At 43.9% G+C, this 15,058-nt stretch overlaps 5 protein-coding genes across 7 annotated transcripts; 2 read left to right on the forward strand and 3 right to left on the reverse strand.

Annotated features, from left to right (window-relative positions):
- Positions 1 to 193: 193 nt before the first annotated feature.
- Positions 194 to 946, forward strand: LOC6541518 (succinate dehydrogenase assembly factor 2-B, mitochondrial). Its single transcript, XM_001969013.3, has 3 exons — positions 194 to 292; positions 349 to 530; positions 602 to 946. Exons 1-3 carry the CDS (start codon positions 275 to 277, stop codon positions 870 to 872), a joined length of 471 nt encoding a protein of 156 aa, XP_001969049.1. The 5' UTR covers positions 194 to 274; the 3' UTR covers positions 873 to 946.
- A 307-nt stretch (positions 947 to 1,253) lies between these two features.
- LOC6541901 (ran-binding proteins 9/10 homolog) lies at positions 1,254 to 7,985 on the reverse strand. 3 transcript variants are annotated; one of them, XM_026978571.1, is made up of 12 exons: positions 7,880 to 7,985; positions 5,708 to 6,761; positions 4,466 to 4,630; positions 4,205 to 4,395; positions 3,956 to 4,137; positions 3,775 to 3,887; positions 3,561 to 3,712; positions 3,301 to 3,503; positions 3,077 to 3,240; positions 2,882 to 3,015; positions 2,614 to 2,725; positions 1,254 to 2,550 (listed from the first exon to the last, which is right to left on the reverse strand). In XM_026978571.1, the coding sequence occupies exons 2-12, from the start codon at positions 5,949 to 5,951 to the stop codon at positions 2,414 to 2,416; spliced, it is 1,797 nt and encodes a 598-aa protein (XP_026834372.1). In that variant the 5' UTR covers positions 5,952 to 6,761; positions 7,880 to 7,985; the 3' UTR covers positions 1,254 to 2,413. The 3 variants fall into 3 exon arrangements, with proteins under 3 accessions (XP_026834372.1, XP_026834371.1, XP_001969051.3); XM_026978570.1 differs by having other exon boundaries at positions 2,015 to 2,550; positions 5,708 to 7,116; positions 7,880 to 7,984; XM_001969015.3 differs by having other exon boundaries at positions 2,015 to 2,550; positions 2,882 to 3,021; positions 5,708 to 7,116; positions 7,880 to 7,984.
- A 1,539-nt stretch (positions 7,986 to 9,524) lies between these two features.
- On the forward strand, positions 9,525 to 10,600 carry LOC6542746 (peroxiredoxin-6). The gene is made up of 4 exons (XM_001969016.3): positions 9,525 to 9,725; positions 9,786 to 10,160; positions 10,220 to 10,295; positions 10,355 to 10,600. Exons 1-4 carry the CDS (start codon positions 9,643 to 9,645, stop codon positions 10,481 to 10,483), a joined length of 663 nt encoding a protein of 220 aa, XP_001969052.1. The 5' UTR covers positions 9,525 to 9,642; the 3' UTR covers positions 10,484 to 10,600.
- Positions 10,601 to 11,564: 964 nt separating this feature from the next.
- LOC6541444 (peroxiredoxin-6) lies at positions 11,565 to 12,593 on the reverse strand. Its single transcript, XM_001969017.3, has 4 exons — positions 12,394 to 12,593; positions 11,958 to 12,332; positions 11,823 to 11,898; positions 11,565 to 11,763 (listed from the first exon to the last, which is right to left on the reverse strand). Exons 1-4 carry the CDS (start codon positions 12,474 to 12,476, stop codon positions 11,635 to 11,637), a joined length of 663 nt encoding a protein of 220 aa, XP_001969053.1. The 5' UTR covers positions 12,477 to 12,593; the 3' UTR covers positions 11,565 to 11,634.
- A 1,597-nt stretch (positions 12,594 to 14,190) lies between these two features.
- Positions 14,191 to 14,823, reverse strand: LOC6542511. Its single transcript, XM_001969018.1, has one exon. It carries the CDS (start codon positions 14,821 to 14,823, stop codon positions 14,191 to 14,193), a length of 633 nt encoding a protein of 210 aa, XP_001969054.1.
- Between the last annotated feature and the right edge of the window lie 235 nt (positions 14,824 to 15,058).

Below are 15,058 nucleotides of genomic sequence, written 5' to 3' on the forward strand. Positions count from 1 at the left end.
CTGACCAACACTGGCCGCAACAGCTGCCGCAAAACGAGCTTAAAAATATTTAAATTTTTTAAAATTCTTTGACCATCAATATGTCCCATTTTGCTTTTTATGGATTGGTTCAATATGCTTCATGTAAAGATAAAAAGTGTAAAGATAAAAATGTGCTGGAAAGCACTAGTTCTTGTTATCGATTATTATAGCACAAAATCTATCGTTTCTAAATGTTTTGTGCAGCAACTTGACCAACACTGTCGTTATATCATTGTTTTGTTCGTTTCCTAAAATGTTGCGGCAACTTATAGTGAGTTTATGGCCCCAAATCTAGTTGAATATAACTGATTGCTTAATTGTACACAGGTATCGACAGTAGGCCGTCGCATGCCACTGCAGATGATCTCCCAAAGTCGACTCGCCAGCAATTTGGACAAAACTGAGTACACGACACCCGGGGAAATTGTGGACTACGACGATCCGCCGCATTTGCCAGTTCCGGAATATCCTGTCCGTCCGGATGAGCCGCTGCAGACCCGCAAGCAGCGGTATGACTTTATATTGAAAATATTCCACAATCTTAGTTTCATTATATTACATTACTTCTTATGTTGTGCAGCCTTTTGTATCAGAGCCGAAAGCGCGGAATGCTGGAAAACGATCTCTTGCTGAGCACTTTTGTGGCCAAGCATTTGAAGGACTTCAATGCGGAACAGACGGCCGAATACGATCAGTTAATAAATGGAGTCAGCAACGATTGGGATATATTCTACTGGGCCACCGATACAAAGCCCACGCCCCCTCAATTCGATACCGAAATAATGCGTCTGCTAAAGGAGCACGTGAAAAACCATGAAAAAGTGCAAAGGATCAGACAGCCGGACTTGTAGACTATATAAACTATATTACATATAAGCATATAAAACAATGTATTAAATGATGTGTTATTTTGTACAGCTGAGCCTTAAAATTCCCTATGGTCTTAACTTGCATTTTACCTAAACAGAAAATATTGGTATTTAAAAGCCATCATTTATATGGAATAATAAATATTACTGTTGCAAGTGATTTTGTAATTTGAATACGGTTTATTTTTATTAATATTCGTTGAAAACTTCACTTTAATCAAAGAATGATGACATAATTGATAAAACTTTTAAATGAATACATTTACTGAACACATTGTCAGAATTGCATATATTCTGTAGCATTTAAAATGAATTAGGCAAAGACATTTCTTTAAAACATCCCTTTAAAACACAGTTCTTGAGTACTGAAATACACATCCATACAATATATTTAAACGATTATCCAGTTAAATTCTATTCATGCTTGCCGAATGTGTGTATGACCAATCTTGTATATATAGATTACAATTTAATATGCTTAATCACTATAGCGAAACATTAGACTTAAAATTTTCATTTGCTTTTGCTTAGTCTTGCCACAATACACGGGATGAATCGCTGAAAACACGGAGAATTAGAACGCGGATGTCTACCAATTAACTATGGGTTCGGTTCTCTATTAACTTGCTAGGAGATGATTGAACAGTTTTTGCTCCAGGCTAGTCCCTTCACTATCAATTCTAGATTATATTTTGGTGTGTGAGTGTTGTGTGTCGGGCGGTGGAAGCGAAAAACAAAGGGTTAAATCAGTTGCAAAGGTCGTGTCGCAGCACAGTTTGCAAATTTAATTATACATCATAATATTACACACGGTATGCTTACAGAGGCTATATAAAATATGTGTTAAAAGTTATTAAAAATCACGCTAAATCAAAGGCCGCAAAACGCATCGCATCTTTAGCATAATCGAACAATTAAAAGAACGGCGATTAGTTTCAAATAGGCGCACTGAAGCCTGGGGCGCAGGTAAAAAATAGAGAACGGAAGTAACAACAAAATTTAACCTACTGCAAATTGTAAATAATCTAAATTTAGTCCAGGGTCTCAAAGAAGTCTTGCGGATCGACGAACATCGATGGGCTGCTGTTTCCGCTCAAGGTTTCCGCTGCCTCCTCCTGGCGCGCCGCCTCCGCTTCTTCCGCCTCCTCCTCCGCTGCCGCTACTGCAGCCGCTGCCGCCGATGAAGATGAGCTGACCCCGCTCCTGCGACGACCCCGACGCACTGGTCCCGTGCCCGCGCTCCCGCCCACCGATGTCGCAGCTGCCGACCGGAGTGTACTGCCCGTCATCACGGGATCGTAGGTCCGGGACGACGGGGCATCGGTATTGCTGGACAGGGAGGATTTGCGGCGACGTTTGTTCCGTCGCCTTCGGCGTCGTTTGCTGGTCTGAACTGCCACGGCAGCCGTTGATGTGGAGGGCCCAGATCCGGTTCCGGCGCTGCCCAACGGTTCCGTAAGCACACTGGTTCGCGGCAGGGTCAGCGTGGTCTCGAACATCTTCAGCAGCGTCGGTGAACTGGGTCAATTTTGCGGGAACACATCGTCGATGGTAATGAAAGCGTCCTCGCCCAGCGAATGCTGTCCGATCACCTTGATCAGTTCCGAGGCGTGAGCCACCAGATATTCCAGCGGCGGACGACGCTCGAAGTTTAGGGATTCTGCATAATCGGAAATTAGTAACTTCGTTTCGAAAAGGGAAGACAAGTTCTTCAAGGACTTACCCAATATGGCCGAGTTGAGCGTGGTGGAAACACTCTCACGTCGCGAAGGACACAACAGCCAGCCCAGCGGACTGGACCAAGGATTTGAGTAGGCAATCAGACTAAATGCATCCTGTAAAAATTATAGATTTAATATCTCTAAAGTAGGGATTCCTCAGATAAAAGATCATTCAAGGTTCCTAATAATAACATTCTTATTGAAGTAATTTTTGAAGTACAAATCGTGTGATATACCCGCATATTTAAGATATCAATCTTAATAGTTTACCTCCAACATTTGACGCTCCTCTTCAGTCATTAGGTTCTCCTTCTCCAGCTGCTGGCCCATGCTGGACAGTTCCTTGCCGAACTCAAGGATCTTCTCGATCACACGACCACAGTTACGCGATGAGGGGGAAACATCTACATCTGCAAGTGCTGGGGATTACGGATCTTCCCGAAAACGCCGCCAATAGATACCTACCCATTTCCTCGTCGATGGCATCTAGAGAGTTGCGCACAGCCCTGGCATTGCCATTGGAGCTGGAGTCTCCGCCGTTGGAGTGACTCTGGCAGGGCTCCATTTCTACGTCCATGCTGTTGCTGTCGTGCTCCACACACTTGTTGGAGTTGTCGTCAACCAACATGCTTGAATAGTAAGTTATGGTTAACGATCACAAGTATTACATACTCCTCAATCTGACTTACTTTTTTATATCTGGCCTATCGCCGCCTTGTGGCTTTATCACAGCAGGAGTCGCAGTGTTGTTCTGTTGTTGTGTCTGATTAATGTTGACGTTGCCATTTCCGTTGCCGCTCTTGCTGTGCTTGAACGTCTTGGTGGACTGTATCACTGACGTCTGGTTTGTGGGCATGGTCTGTGTGGTGGCGGTGACTTTGTTGTTCACGTTCTGTAAGACAATCCATTGGTTATATTTATTTTCCTCATGTACTGTTTAAAACCCCACCTCAATGTCTGCTCCATTGATCATTTCAATAAACTGACGGCACTTCAATGCAAACCAGAGGTTTTTATTATTCTCCAAAAGTCCGGGGAAAGAGCGTAGTGTGTGCTCGATGGCCTGGCTCATTTTGCCTGTCAGTATAAGCTTAATGATCTCTGAAAGAATGGATTTAAAGTCGGTAATTGCCTTGTCATTTCTTAATGGCGAATATACGAACTTTGACGTGTCTTGATCGATGCCAAGTCCTCGTTGAAAGTCTGATTTGTGTAACCATTAAAGGCCTCGGCGGTCTTGCTGAACGCATTATGCACCAGATAGGTGGAAACCAGGCTAAGCAATTTGAAAAACATTGAATTAGTTGGCACTTTGTTCATTAAACATGTTTGAGAAAAACGCACCGATTCATCAGGTTTTCCGGGGTCTCCAGCAGATGTGGATATCGATCGATCTTGCGCAGCACATTGGAGCGCATCTCCTTCATCATGTCGACGATCTTGTCGAACTTAAATGGTTCCTGACCAAAGTTGGCATCCACTTCCTCGCCAGGAGTCTGTAGGCCCACAGTGGGATAAAGCTTAGTCTGGAAAGAAATGAACATAAATATAGCTGGAAAATGATACATTATGTAAATTGCATTAAACACGCACCGGCAAATCCCTAAATGCGATGCCCAGATCCACTCCGTTCTTTGTGTAAAAGCACGTGTTGTTCACAAAGTTGACGCAGCATCCAATCACATCGCCGGTGGTAAAAGTGGGGCCGTAGGTTTGGCCATTTCCCGAGGAGCTAAACGAGTTGCCATCGTCGCCGTGGTACCCGTACGACTGTTTGTCCCAACCTACTTGAGGGGGGTGTGGTTATTAGGAATCATGGGGACATCTCGCCGAGCAGCACAACGCAACACAAACCTGGCAGGCGGTTCATACGGAACTGCTGGGCAGTTAGTCCAATGCCCATGTAGCCGTTGCGTCCCTTGGAGATGATCCGCACCTCGAAATAGTACAGTCCGCAGGAGGACGGGATCGGATAGGCAGTGCGCACTGAGGCGGCATCACTGTGCTGCTTGCCCACACCTAAAAAGTCATGGTGTTTAAGTATTTGCCAGATCTTGATTTCTATAGGCTACAGCATTGCAGTAAGATATTATTATCTATTTCCGACTTTCGAGCTTAGTACTTGGACTATGTTCTTATAATATAACAAAATCTACTGAAACAAAGGAGTAGATTTTCTGGACAATGCCAATAATACAATTGATAGCTTTATTAAAAAGCTATTAAACTTTTTCCAAAGTATCTAGAACACACAATAAACAGGTTAAAATAAAATTTAATAATTGGAATCATTAAGTTACTTATTTTACCTATTGAAACCAAAAAAACCCAAATATACATTTTACACCTTTGCTGCGCATAAATAAATCTATACATTTTACACGCATTTTACATGTTATGTTGCACTGGTAATACAGCTGTTGCTGTTAGCGGCTTAACAGCCACGCGAATGAGCGTGGGAGAAGTGAGTAATGAAAAACAAAAACCACCAGCGCACAGCTGAGAGCACCTGTCTGTGCATGTGTGTGTGTTCCAGAGCGAAATAGAACTAAAGAGCGTGAAAACTGCAGATGCACTACACCTCTTCTTCTTCCTACTGACTTCAATTACATCCTTTTTGGGGATGGTGTTTCGAATAAATCTGCAGTTCTCAATGGTTGCAGGAAATATCTGTAACTACTTAATGCCCTTATTAAATATGCAAGTAAAAGAGTAATAATAAACGTAGACCCAAATTTAGTTGAGACTGGCCATATAATCGAAGGAATTGAGTCAAAGGTTACACTGCCTTTTTACGCATTAGATAAATAACAATTAGGAAATGTAAGGACGAAGCTGAAACTTTATAATACAAATAAGCTTCACAAACTCTACATATTATACAGCCATAGATTTCTCACACTTGGCTACAGCGTAACAAATTCCAATTATAATTAGATCTTGTTCGTTCCATAACTATGCATATTTAGACATTCATATTTAGACCCTTTCAGACTCCTTTTTCAAATACCGATTACCTGCTGCTATTGTAGCTGCTATGAATTTGGGGTCTTGGCACATCGCAGTGAACTGTATTATACTTTGAATACTACTCACCCTTGTAGGTGACCCTCAGGTTGTTCTGCGACAATCCGATGGACAAGCACTTGTCATGGGGACTCCAGCACCGGGGCAGCGGTGTCTCGCTCTCGTTGACATTGGGATAGAGCAGCCTCAGGGGATCCACGCCCTGGTGCTGGGGCGAATTGGAGCTGGCGGCGGGGGTCGAGTGATGGCGGCGACCTCCGACCCGCGGCGATGATGCCTGGGTGCTGCTGCGGGGGGCGTGGCTGGGGAACATGTCGTTGCTGAAGTGACTGCCGTTGTTGCTGTAGAAGTGGCGAGTGCGTCGCGAGAGGCTGCTGCTGCTGCTGTTGGTAGTGTTGTTATTGTTGTGGTTGCTGATATTGTTGTTGTTATTGTTGTTGCTGTTGCTGCTGCTGCCACGTGGGGCGCGTGAGGCTGAGGAGTAGCGCGGCAAAACTGCCACCGAGTGCAGCCGCTGGGCACCGGAAACGGAAGCGACTTCGCCGGCTCTGTCGACCCGGTCCTCTACCACCTCCTCCTCTTCATCCACCTCCTCGTCGTCGTCTTCGTAGTCGTCGATGCGCTCCACGGCGTTGGCGTCTATGGTTTCGGCTATGGCGTTGGCGTCTATAATCAGTGGCGGCTGCTGCTCGTTGAGATCCTGCGATCCGGAGTCCTGCTCGTCCAGATCTTCGAGAAGCAGCGGTGGCGGTGGCTCGGTTTCTGGTTCGATATCGGGATCTCGAACGTGTGGCTCATCCGGATCTTGGTTAGTATCTTCTTGTACTGATGGCTCCCGGTTTTCAAGCGATGCTTGTGGCGGATGCTCTTCCGGATTCAGCAATTCTCGGTGCCGGATAAGCCCCTCAATGTGATGCAGCTCCTGATTTAGCTCCGCTTGTTGATTCTCCTGCACTGCCGGATATTCGTGAGCGTGTTGGTCGTGCAATGGGTGCAGCTCTTGGTCCTGTAAGGGCGGATTCTCCTGCTGATCCTGCTGCAATGGTGGCGTCTCTTGCTGCTGCTGCTGCTCCCGCTCTTCCCGCTGCGGTGCCGTCGATGAAGTCGTGGGTGGCGGTGCAGTCTGGTGGAAAGTAGGAGTGGGTGAGTGATCATGTGGTGAATTCTCGCGAGCCTCCGTTTCAGATGCATTCAATGGGGGGATCGGGTGATCGGGATGGGGGGGTTGGTCATGAGATGGCGCCGGGGCGGGGGGCGAGGGTGTGGGTGTGGGCGAATGAGAGTGTGACCGAGACGAAGAGGGGGCTATTTCGGCACCCATGGCTCCCGACTGAGAGAGCTGGTGAGAGCTGCTGCTGGCGCTGCTGTTGTTGCTATTGCTGTTGCTCTCCGAAGAGAGTGGCGGAGCCTCTTCGACGTTCTCCATGTTATGGTTGGGTTGTCGTTGTTGTTTATCTTGTTGTGGTTGCAAAAGGAGGCTGAGAGAGAGACGTTCAGCGAGGAATTAGAGAGAGTGAGCCAGCAACGAGCGAGCGAGACAGAGAGAGATCCGATGAAGTGCATATGCAGATGCTGTGTGTGTATACGTGAGGAATGGCAAAGGGAGGGGTAGGGAGGCGGGGACACTAGCAAACACAAACAACATCCAAAATGCAATGTCCTTTGTCCGTTACACCGTTCACCTCATTCGCACTCTCTCATTCACTCGTCCACTCTCTTTCGTTAACTGACCCAAAATACAAACAACAACAACAGCAACAGCAGATTACAGTTGCGACGCGCAGCTGCAGCACAAAAAAATACAACAGCAACAACTACAGCTACAAAATGCATGCACGAAAATGCAAAAAATCAATAGCCAAACGAAATTAGCCAATGCTTTCTGCACTTTGTTACATTGCTAGCAAGTTAGTTTTGATTATTCTACATTTGTAAATGCCTTTTTACGTCGTACTTTTCTGAAGTTTTCTTTGTTTTCCCTTCTAACCAACGAGTCACGGTCCACACACACCAGCAACAGCACACACACTGGCAGCACTCTCTCCCTCTCGCACACACGCATATATGCATGCAGCACGCACACACACTCGCAGTCCCCACACGCACAGAGAAGAAAATTATCATTTTTTTTTTAGCTGGGGCAAATGATCTTTGTTGTGGTTTTAATTAGCTGATGAATTCAATTGGGCTGTCATACGATGCTGTTGAACGGATCTACGGTTGATATTTGCTTATATTTACCTTCGAGCGATTGCTATGATTCGTTAAGTCTACGAAGTTTTGACTTTATGCTATAGAGGTGGAACAAAAACCGATGTTTATTCGATGCTATCGATTCTATCAGACACTAGTCTGCTCGGCAGCTATCGATTATTCATATCGATTAAATTCCTCTTGGCGCCTAAATTCAAAATCTGATAAGCAATAGCAAGCTTCCCAAAAAGCCATTAAAAGCTAAAAATAATTATTATTTGAATTATTATGAATTTTGCTGTCTCTGAATATTTCTAAGTTTAAGACTTCCGAACACTTTATATATATGTATGTATATACATATATATGTACATCCTGTAACCATTTTCAGTTTCGCGTCACAAAGGTTAATCGCTGAACTTTTGTATGTTGTATAGGGTCGGAAACGATTTTTATATACCTTTCCATGAAGCTATAAAAGTCTATCTAGTAATGGGTATGTAGTGTATAAAAATAACCGACATAATTAAAAAAATTCCATTCGATTGACATATTAGCAGACTATCGCTGACGCAGAATTTACCGGTTCGCTCTATGGTTGCTCTCCAATACTTTGATTTTCTCTATCTCACTCTTCTATAGTTCTTGTTCTCATCGTCTCCATCAGTTATGCCTCCTTTTCGACTAAAAATCCCATCACGAAACTGATAAATAACAGCAAGTGGAAAATTACCACAAAACGATTATTATAGACAAATGTTACTGGATTTTTAAATTAGACTTTATAACTAGCAGCACGGAACCAAACACTGTACTTTTAACAAACTTTAAAGGTAACCCTCCTCTAAATAACTGTTTCACTTGTTGCATTTTGAGTATCCATTATAACTAGAGCATTTATTTTTTATTTGGGTTGCTTCCATGTGTACTGTCTTTTGCCTTCTGAGTTAGCGCTCCGATTTCCCAAAACCCACTCGATCTATTTGTGTGACTTACTGAGAGAAAACCTACGCTGGTGTGCAAGTTTTCGATGGCTCCACGCACACAGTCTCAAGATTTTACTCGCTCTCTCTGCGAATTGGAGGCTCGTTGTGCGTAAGTGAATGGGAGAGCCGGGAGATCTATGGAAGTGTGCGATCTTTACAGGCAGCTATTTATACCATCACACTGCTCGGCGCTCTCTCGCTCTCACTATCCGGCTATCGGTGTGCCTGTAAGTTTGCTGGTGCTGGTGCTTCGCCTCTAATCACCAATACCATTTAACATTTAAATGCGCTCTGGCTCTCTGTTTATGTTTGGAACCGGCTAAACTGTCAGCTGGGCCAGATCAGCTGTTTGGATGCCAGGTCCTGAAGGAAATAATTCTGTACTGACTGGGTTATTCTAAAGCTGTAAAGGAAAATAAATAAACTGTACTTTACTATGAAATACTTCTAGAACCTGTTCGTCACAGAGTCCATACTTGGGTGAGGCCCCATCAGGTTTTTAGAGGCCCCTGTCGAGTTCCACACAAATATGGAGACCTCGCACGAAGCCTCTTCATTCCCCTCGCAATGTCCCTCAATCTTCTCTGAGTTGTTTGTTAATCTACACACAACACCACGTACTATACTATACAAATGTGATACGATAAGGCAGCGCCCATTCCCTATCTCTATCGCACCCGCGAATCGGCTCGATCCAGCTGGGTATAAAAGACAGCGAGTTCTCCCAGTCAGTATTCAGTAAGCAACAAGTGTGCGAGCTAATAACAGCCATCAGCCGAGCAACTAAAAAGGTTTTTCCAGTTAAACTAATAATCACACAACAAGATGCGTTTGGGACAGACCGTACCTAACTTCCAGGCCGACACAACCAAGGGGCCCATCAAATTCCACGAGTGGCAGGGCAACTCGTAAGTGCCATCAAACCTCTTTCTGTAATCAAATCTCACCAATCCTCTCTATATCGCCAGCTGGGTGGTGCTCTTCTCTCACCCCGCCGACTTCACTCCCGTCTGCACCACCGAGCTGGGCAGGATTGCGGTACACCAGCCGGAGTTCGCCAAGCGGAACACCAAGTGCCTGGCGCATTCCGTTGACGCACTGAACTCGCACGTGGACTGGGTGAACGACATCAAGAGCTACTGCCTAGACATTCCCGGGGACTTCCCCTACCCAATCATCGCCGATCCCACTCGCGACCTGGCCGTCAGCCTGGGCATGCTCGACGAGGAGCAGAAGAAGGATCCCGAGGTGGGCAAGACCATCCGCGCCTTGTTCATCATCAGTCCAGACCATAAGGTGCGCCTCTCCATGTTCTACCCCATGTCCACTGGTCGCAACGTCGAGTAAGTACTTCTTACGGGCTACAACTATTGATAATCCCAACTGACCTGTGATCTTATAGCGAGATCCTGAGGACCATTGACTCTCTGCAGCTGACTGATCGCCTCAAGGTCGTGGCCACTCCTGCCAACTGGACCGTGAGTATTTCTACCTACTTAATGGAAACTGTGTCGTTCTAACTATGATTCCTAAATAGCCTGGCACTAAGGTCATGATCCTGCCCTCTGTCACCGATGAGGAGGCCCATAAACTGTTCCCCAAGGGATTTGACAAGGTCTCCATGCCATCTGGAGTAAACTACGTCCGCACCACAGATAATTATTAAGGTTTATTTTGAATAGCAACTTCATTTCTTCATTTTCTACGTTTTATATCATTTACATAAAATACAATAAATATGCTATACAATACGATTTCTGGCGCAATACTCTAAAAAACTGCATTCAAATTTAGAAATTTATTTTTTTTTTTTTTTTGTAATTTTTGTGATTTGTAAGTTCAAAAAAATTAAAAAATGTCCCAAGGCTGAAGTTCTATACTCCATAACTCAACTTATCTTAATCGGATTTTGAAGCGGCATACCTCTAAATGTTTCTGGCGCAATTCTCTAAAAATATGCATTCAAATTTAGAAATTTATTTTTTTTGTAATTTTTTGTGATGTATATATAATGTTGTAGAAGTTAAAAAAAAATTTTTAAAATGACCCAAGGCTGAAGTTCTATACTCCATAACTCAACTTATCTTAATTGGATTTTGAAGCGGCATACCTCTAAATGTTTCTGGCGCAATTCTCTAAAAATCTGCATTCAACTTTAGAAATTTATTTTTTTTTTATTTTTGTGATGTATGATGTTGTAGAAGTTCAAAAAAATTAAAAAATGTCCCAAGGCTGAAGTTCTATACTCCATAACTCAACTTATCTTAATCGGATTTTGAAGCGGCATACCTCTAAATGTTTCTGGCGCAATTCTCTAAAAATCTGCATTAAAATTTAGAAATTTTTTTTTTTTATTTTTTTTTTTTAATTTTTGTGATGTATGATGTTGTAGAAGTTAAAAAAAAATTTTTTAAATGACCCAAGGCTGAAGTTCTATACTCCATAACTAAACTTATCTTAATCGGATTTTGAAGCGGCATACCTCTAAATGTTTCTGGCGCAATTCTCTAAAAATCTGCATTCAAGTTTAGTTTTTTTTTTTTTTAACTTTTTTTTTGTAATTTTTCTGATGTATGTATGCGCGCCGGACCTAATGCCAACAAACCGCCCAAAAATGTTTTTTGTTTCGTTTTAATATTTTTTGTAGAAATCTCATTAAAATCTCGAAAATAGCGATCTCTCTTGTTTAATAATATTTCTACTGAGCATGCCTTTTAAATAAATTATAGATAAAAAACGGTTTTAAGTAATAGTTTAAAAATGTATTTTTCAGTAATAAACTTATTATGGCACAACGGGAAGAAAATACGCAGGTCTTTAATAGTTCTCAGTGGTGCGCACGTAGTTTACTCCAGATGGCATGGAGACCTTGTCAAATCCCTTGGGGAACAGTTTATGTGCCTCCTCATCGGTGACAGAGGGCAGGATCATGACCTTAGTGCCAGGCTATTTAGGAATCTTAGTTAGAACGACACAGTTTCCATTAAATAGGTAGAAATACTCACGGTCCAGTTGGCAGGAGTGGCCACGACCTTGAGGCGATCAGTCAGCTGCAGAGAGTCAATGGTCCTCAGGATCTCGCTATAAGATCACAGGTCAGTTGGGATTATCAATAGTTGTAGCCCGTAAGAAGTACTTACTCGACGTTGCGACCAGTGGACATGGGGTAGAACATGGAGAGGCGCACCTTATGGTCTGGACTGATGATGAACAAGGCGCGGATGGTCTTGCCCACCTCGGGATCCTTCTTCTGCTCCTCGTCGAGCATGCCCAGGCTGACGGCCAGGTCGCGAGTGGGATCGGCGATGATTGGGTAGGGGAAGTCCCCGGGAATGTCTAGGCAGTAGCTCTTGATGTCGTTCACCCAGTCCACGTGCGAGTTCAGTGCGTCAACGGAATGCGCCAGGCACTTGGTGTTCCGCTTGGCGAACTCCGGCTGGTGCACCGCAATCCTGCCCAGCTCGGTGGTGCAGACGGGAGTGAAGTCGGCGGGGTGAGAGAAGAGCACCACCCAGCTGGCGATCATAGAGAGGATTGGTGAGATTTTATTACAGAAAGAGGTTTGATGGCACTTACGAGTTGCCCTGCCACTCGTGGAATTTGATGGGCCCCTTGGTTGTGTCGGCCTGGAAGTTAGGTACGGTCTGTCCCAAACGCATCTTGTTGTGTGATTATTAGTTTAACTGGAAAAACCTTTTTAGTTGCTCGGCTGATGGCTGTTATTAGCTCGCACACTTGTTGCTTACTGAATACTGACTGGGAGAACTCGCTGTCTTTTATACCCAGCTGGATCGAGCCGATTCGCGGGTGCGATAGAGATAGGGAATGGGCGCTGCCTTATCGTATCACATTTGTATAGTATAGTACGTGGTGTTGTGTGTAGATTAACAAACAACTCAGAGAAGATTGAGGGACATTGCGAGGGGAATGAAGAGGCTTCGTGCGAGGTCTCCATATTTGTGTGGAACTCGACAGGGGCCTCTAAAAACCTGATGGGGCCTCACCCAAGTATGGACTCTGTGACGAACAGGTTCTAGAAGTATTTCATAGTAAAGTACAGTTTATTTATTTTCCTTTACAGCTTTAGAATAACCCAGTCAGTACAGAATTATTTCCTTCAGGACCTGGCATCCAAACAGCTGATCTGGCCCAGCTGACAGTTTAGCCGGTTCCAAACATAAACAGAGAGCCAGAGCGCATTTAAATGTTAAATGGTATTGGTGATTAGAGGCGAAGCACCAGCACCAGCAAACTTACAGGCACACCGATAGCCGGATAGTGAGAGCGAGAGAGCGCCGAGCAGTGTGATGGTATAAATAGCTGCCTGTAAAAATCGCACACTTCCATAGATCTCCCGGCTCTCCCATTCACTTACGCACAACGAGCCTCCAATTCGCAGAGAGAGCGAGTAAAATCTTGAGACTGTGTGCGTGGAGCCATCGAAAACTTGCACACCAGCGTAGGTTTTCTCTCAGTAAGTCACACAGATAGATCGAGTGGGTTTTGGGAAATCGGATGGACAGATCGCTAACTCAGAAGGCAAAAGACAATACTCATGGAAGCAACCCAGCTTGGTATCTGATTAATAGAGGATTATCAGATCAAAGTAATAGATACAAATATAGTATAAGCAGTGTGTACTTTTGAAACTTAAGCTTACAATTTTTCATGTGCTAAAAGTACAGCCAGTGCATTCGATTGAATGTCGTTAGTTTCAGAGTTAAATTCAAGACGCAAAACCATTTAGTTCCACAACATATATTTTGCGGTAATTTTCCATTTCTCGTCGTTTACTGTAGTCCAGGCTGTTTGTAAACAACCTCAAATTTGTAGTCAAGGGGCGTACGATTGCTTTAGTGTGAGTGAGAGCAGCGGTCTTACGCAAATGATGCGGTTTATTGGAACATACATAGGTTGATTAAGTGATCGGGAGGGAGACACTGAGAGGGAAAGAATATAATGAGCGAACCGGGTGATAGCGAACCAAAATTGATAGTCTGAATTTAAATCGTTATCGATAATTTGAGCGCCAAAGCGATTGCCTGCTTAAATATTCTAAAAAAAGGTGGTTATTAAATTTAAATAAATAACGTTTTTACTAATTTTTTTTAGAACCCGCAGGCTTAAAGTGAAGATAGCTAGATGTGCACGATTTTAAAGGAGTATAGTTTTAAAATTATTTGTTCTGATTAGGCCTTTTTTTTGACAGCTATTTTCAATAACAAGAAAATGCAAAAATACTCAAATTTAAGTGTAGGTATTTAAAATTATTTTTATTGTACAGCTTATAACGCGATTAACCACTGAAGGCTCTTACAAATTTCTTATCAATATCACCGTGCAAAAAAATATGATAACGACTATCTTCAAATTTCATTCACCAAAAATCGGCCTCAATGGCAAAACCTTCCACTTGGTCAGCCTTGTTTCGGTCAAGATCTGGCATATTCCCAGTCCCGCGGAAATAGCTCCCAAGTAAAGGGACGAATGCTTCATTCCCCAGAGGTAACCCTTTGGCAAAATGCAGATGGTGTGAAGCAGGTCGACCGAGAAGCGAGCAAGGGACAAAACATCCTGGTGACTTAGTTTAAGGAAAGTCCTTGATGTCCTCACGACGTGTAGGTAAACAGAGAGCATGCAGAGTAAGGAGTTCACATAGCGCCAGGAGTCCTGTTTTCTGACATCTGAAACCTTGTGCTTGGCCAGCCAGAATATTGTGTCGACGGGATAGAAAAGCAGATCCACCGCATTGGACATCACCGCCAATACAGCCGTAATGCGATCCGGCTCACAGTCGTCCAGTCCGCAGTCCAGAGTGTAATGGAGCACGGGTGGCTCACCAGAGTCTTCTGAGCAGACATTGAAACATTGGTGGGACAGGTCCGGACGCCGCTTCATTTGGTATCCCGCCACCAATTTGGCACTTTGGCATAACGCCTCCATCAAAACCTCTCGACCTCTGCAGGATTCAATGAGTTCACTGATCTCATTTATAACTTTAGCCATAATTGTATGTTACTGGCTAATGTGAAGTGGTAATCTACACTGAATTGGATCAACGAAAACGGAATGTATGGCCCGACTCTCGTCCGATGTCGATAACAACACTTTGATTGATACATATGTACATATATTCGTGTTTGCAAAAGCTATCCTATTTTCGCAGCGATGACTGTAGAAAGAGCTTTTGCGCCGGAAAGCTGGCGCTTGAAGTCAGCTACCGAACAGCTGATTTTGATAA

Source organism: Drosophila erecta, unplaced genomic scaffold (assembly GCF_003286155.1).
Source record: "Drosophila erecta strain 14021-0224.00,06,07 unplaced genomic scaffold, DereRS2 tig00000055-arrow-pilon, whole genome shotgun sequence".
Classification (NCBI taxonomy): Eukaryota; Metazoa; Arthropoda; class Insecta; order Diptera; family Drosophilidae; genus Drosophila; species Drosophila erecta.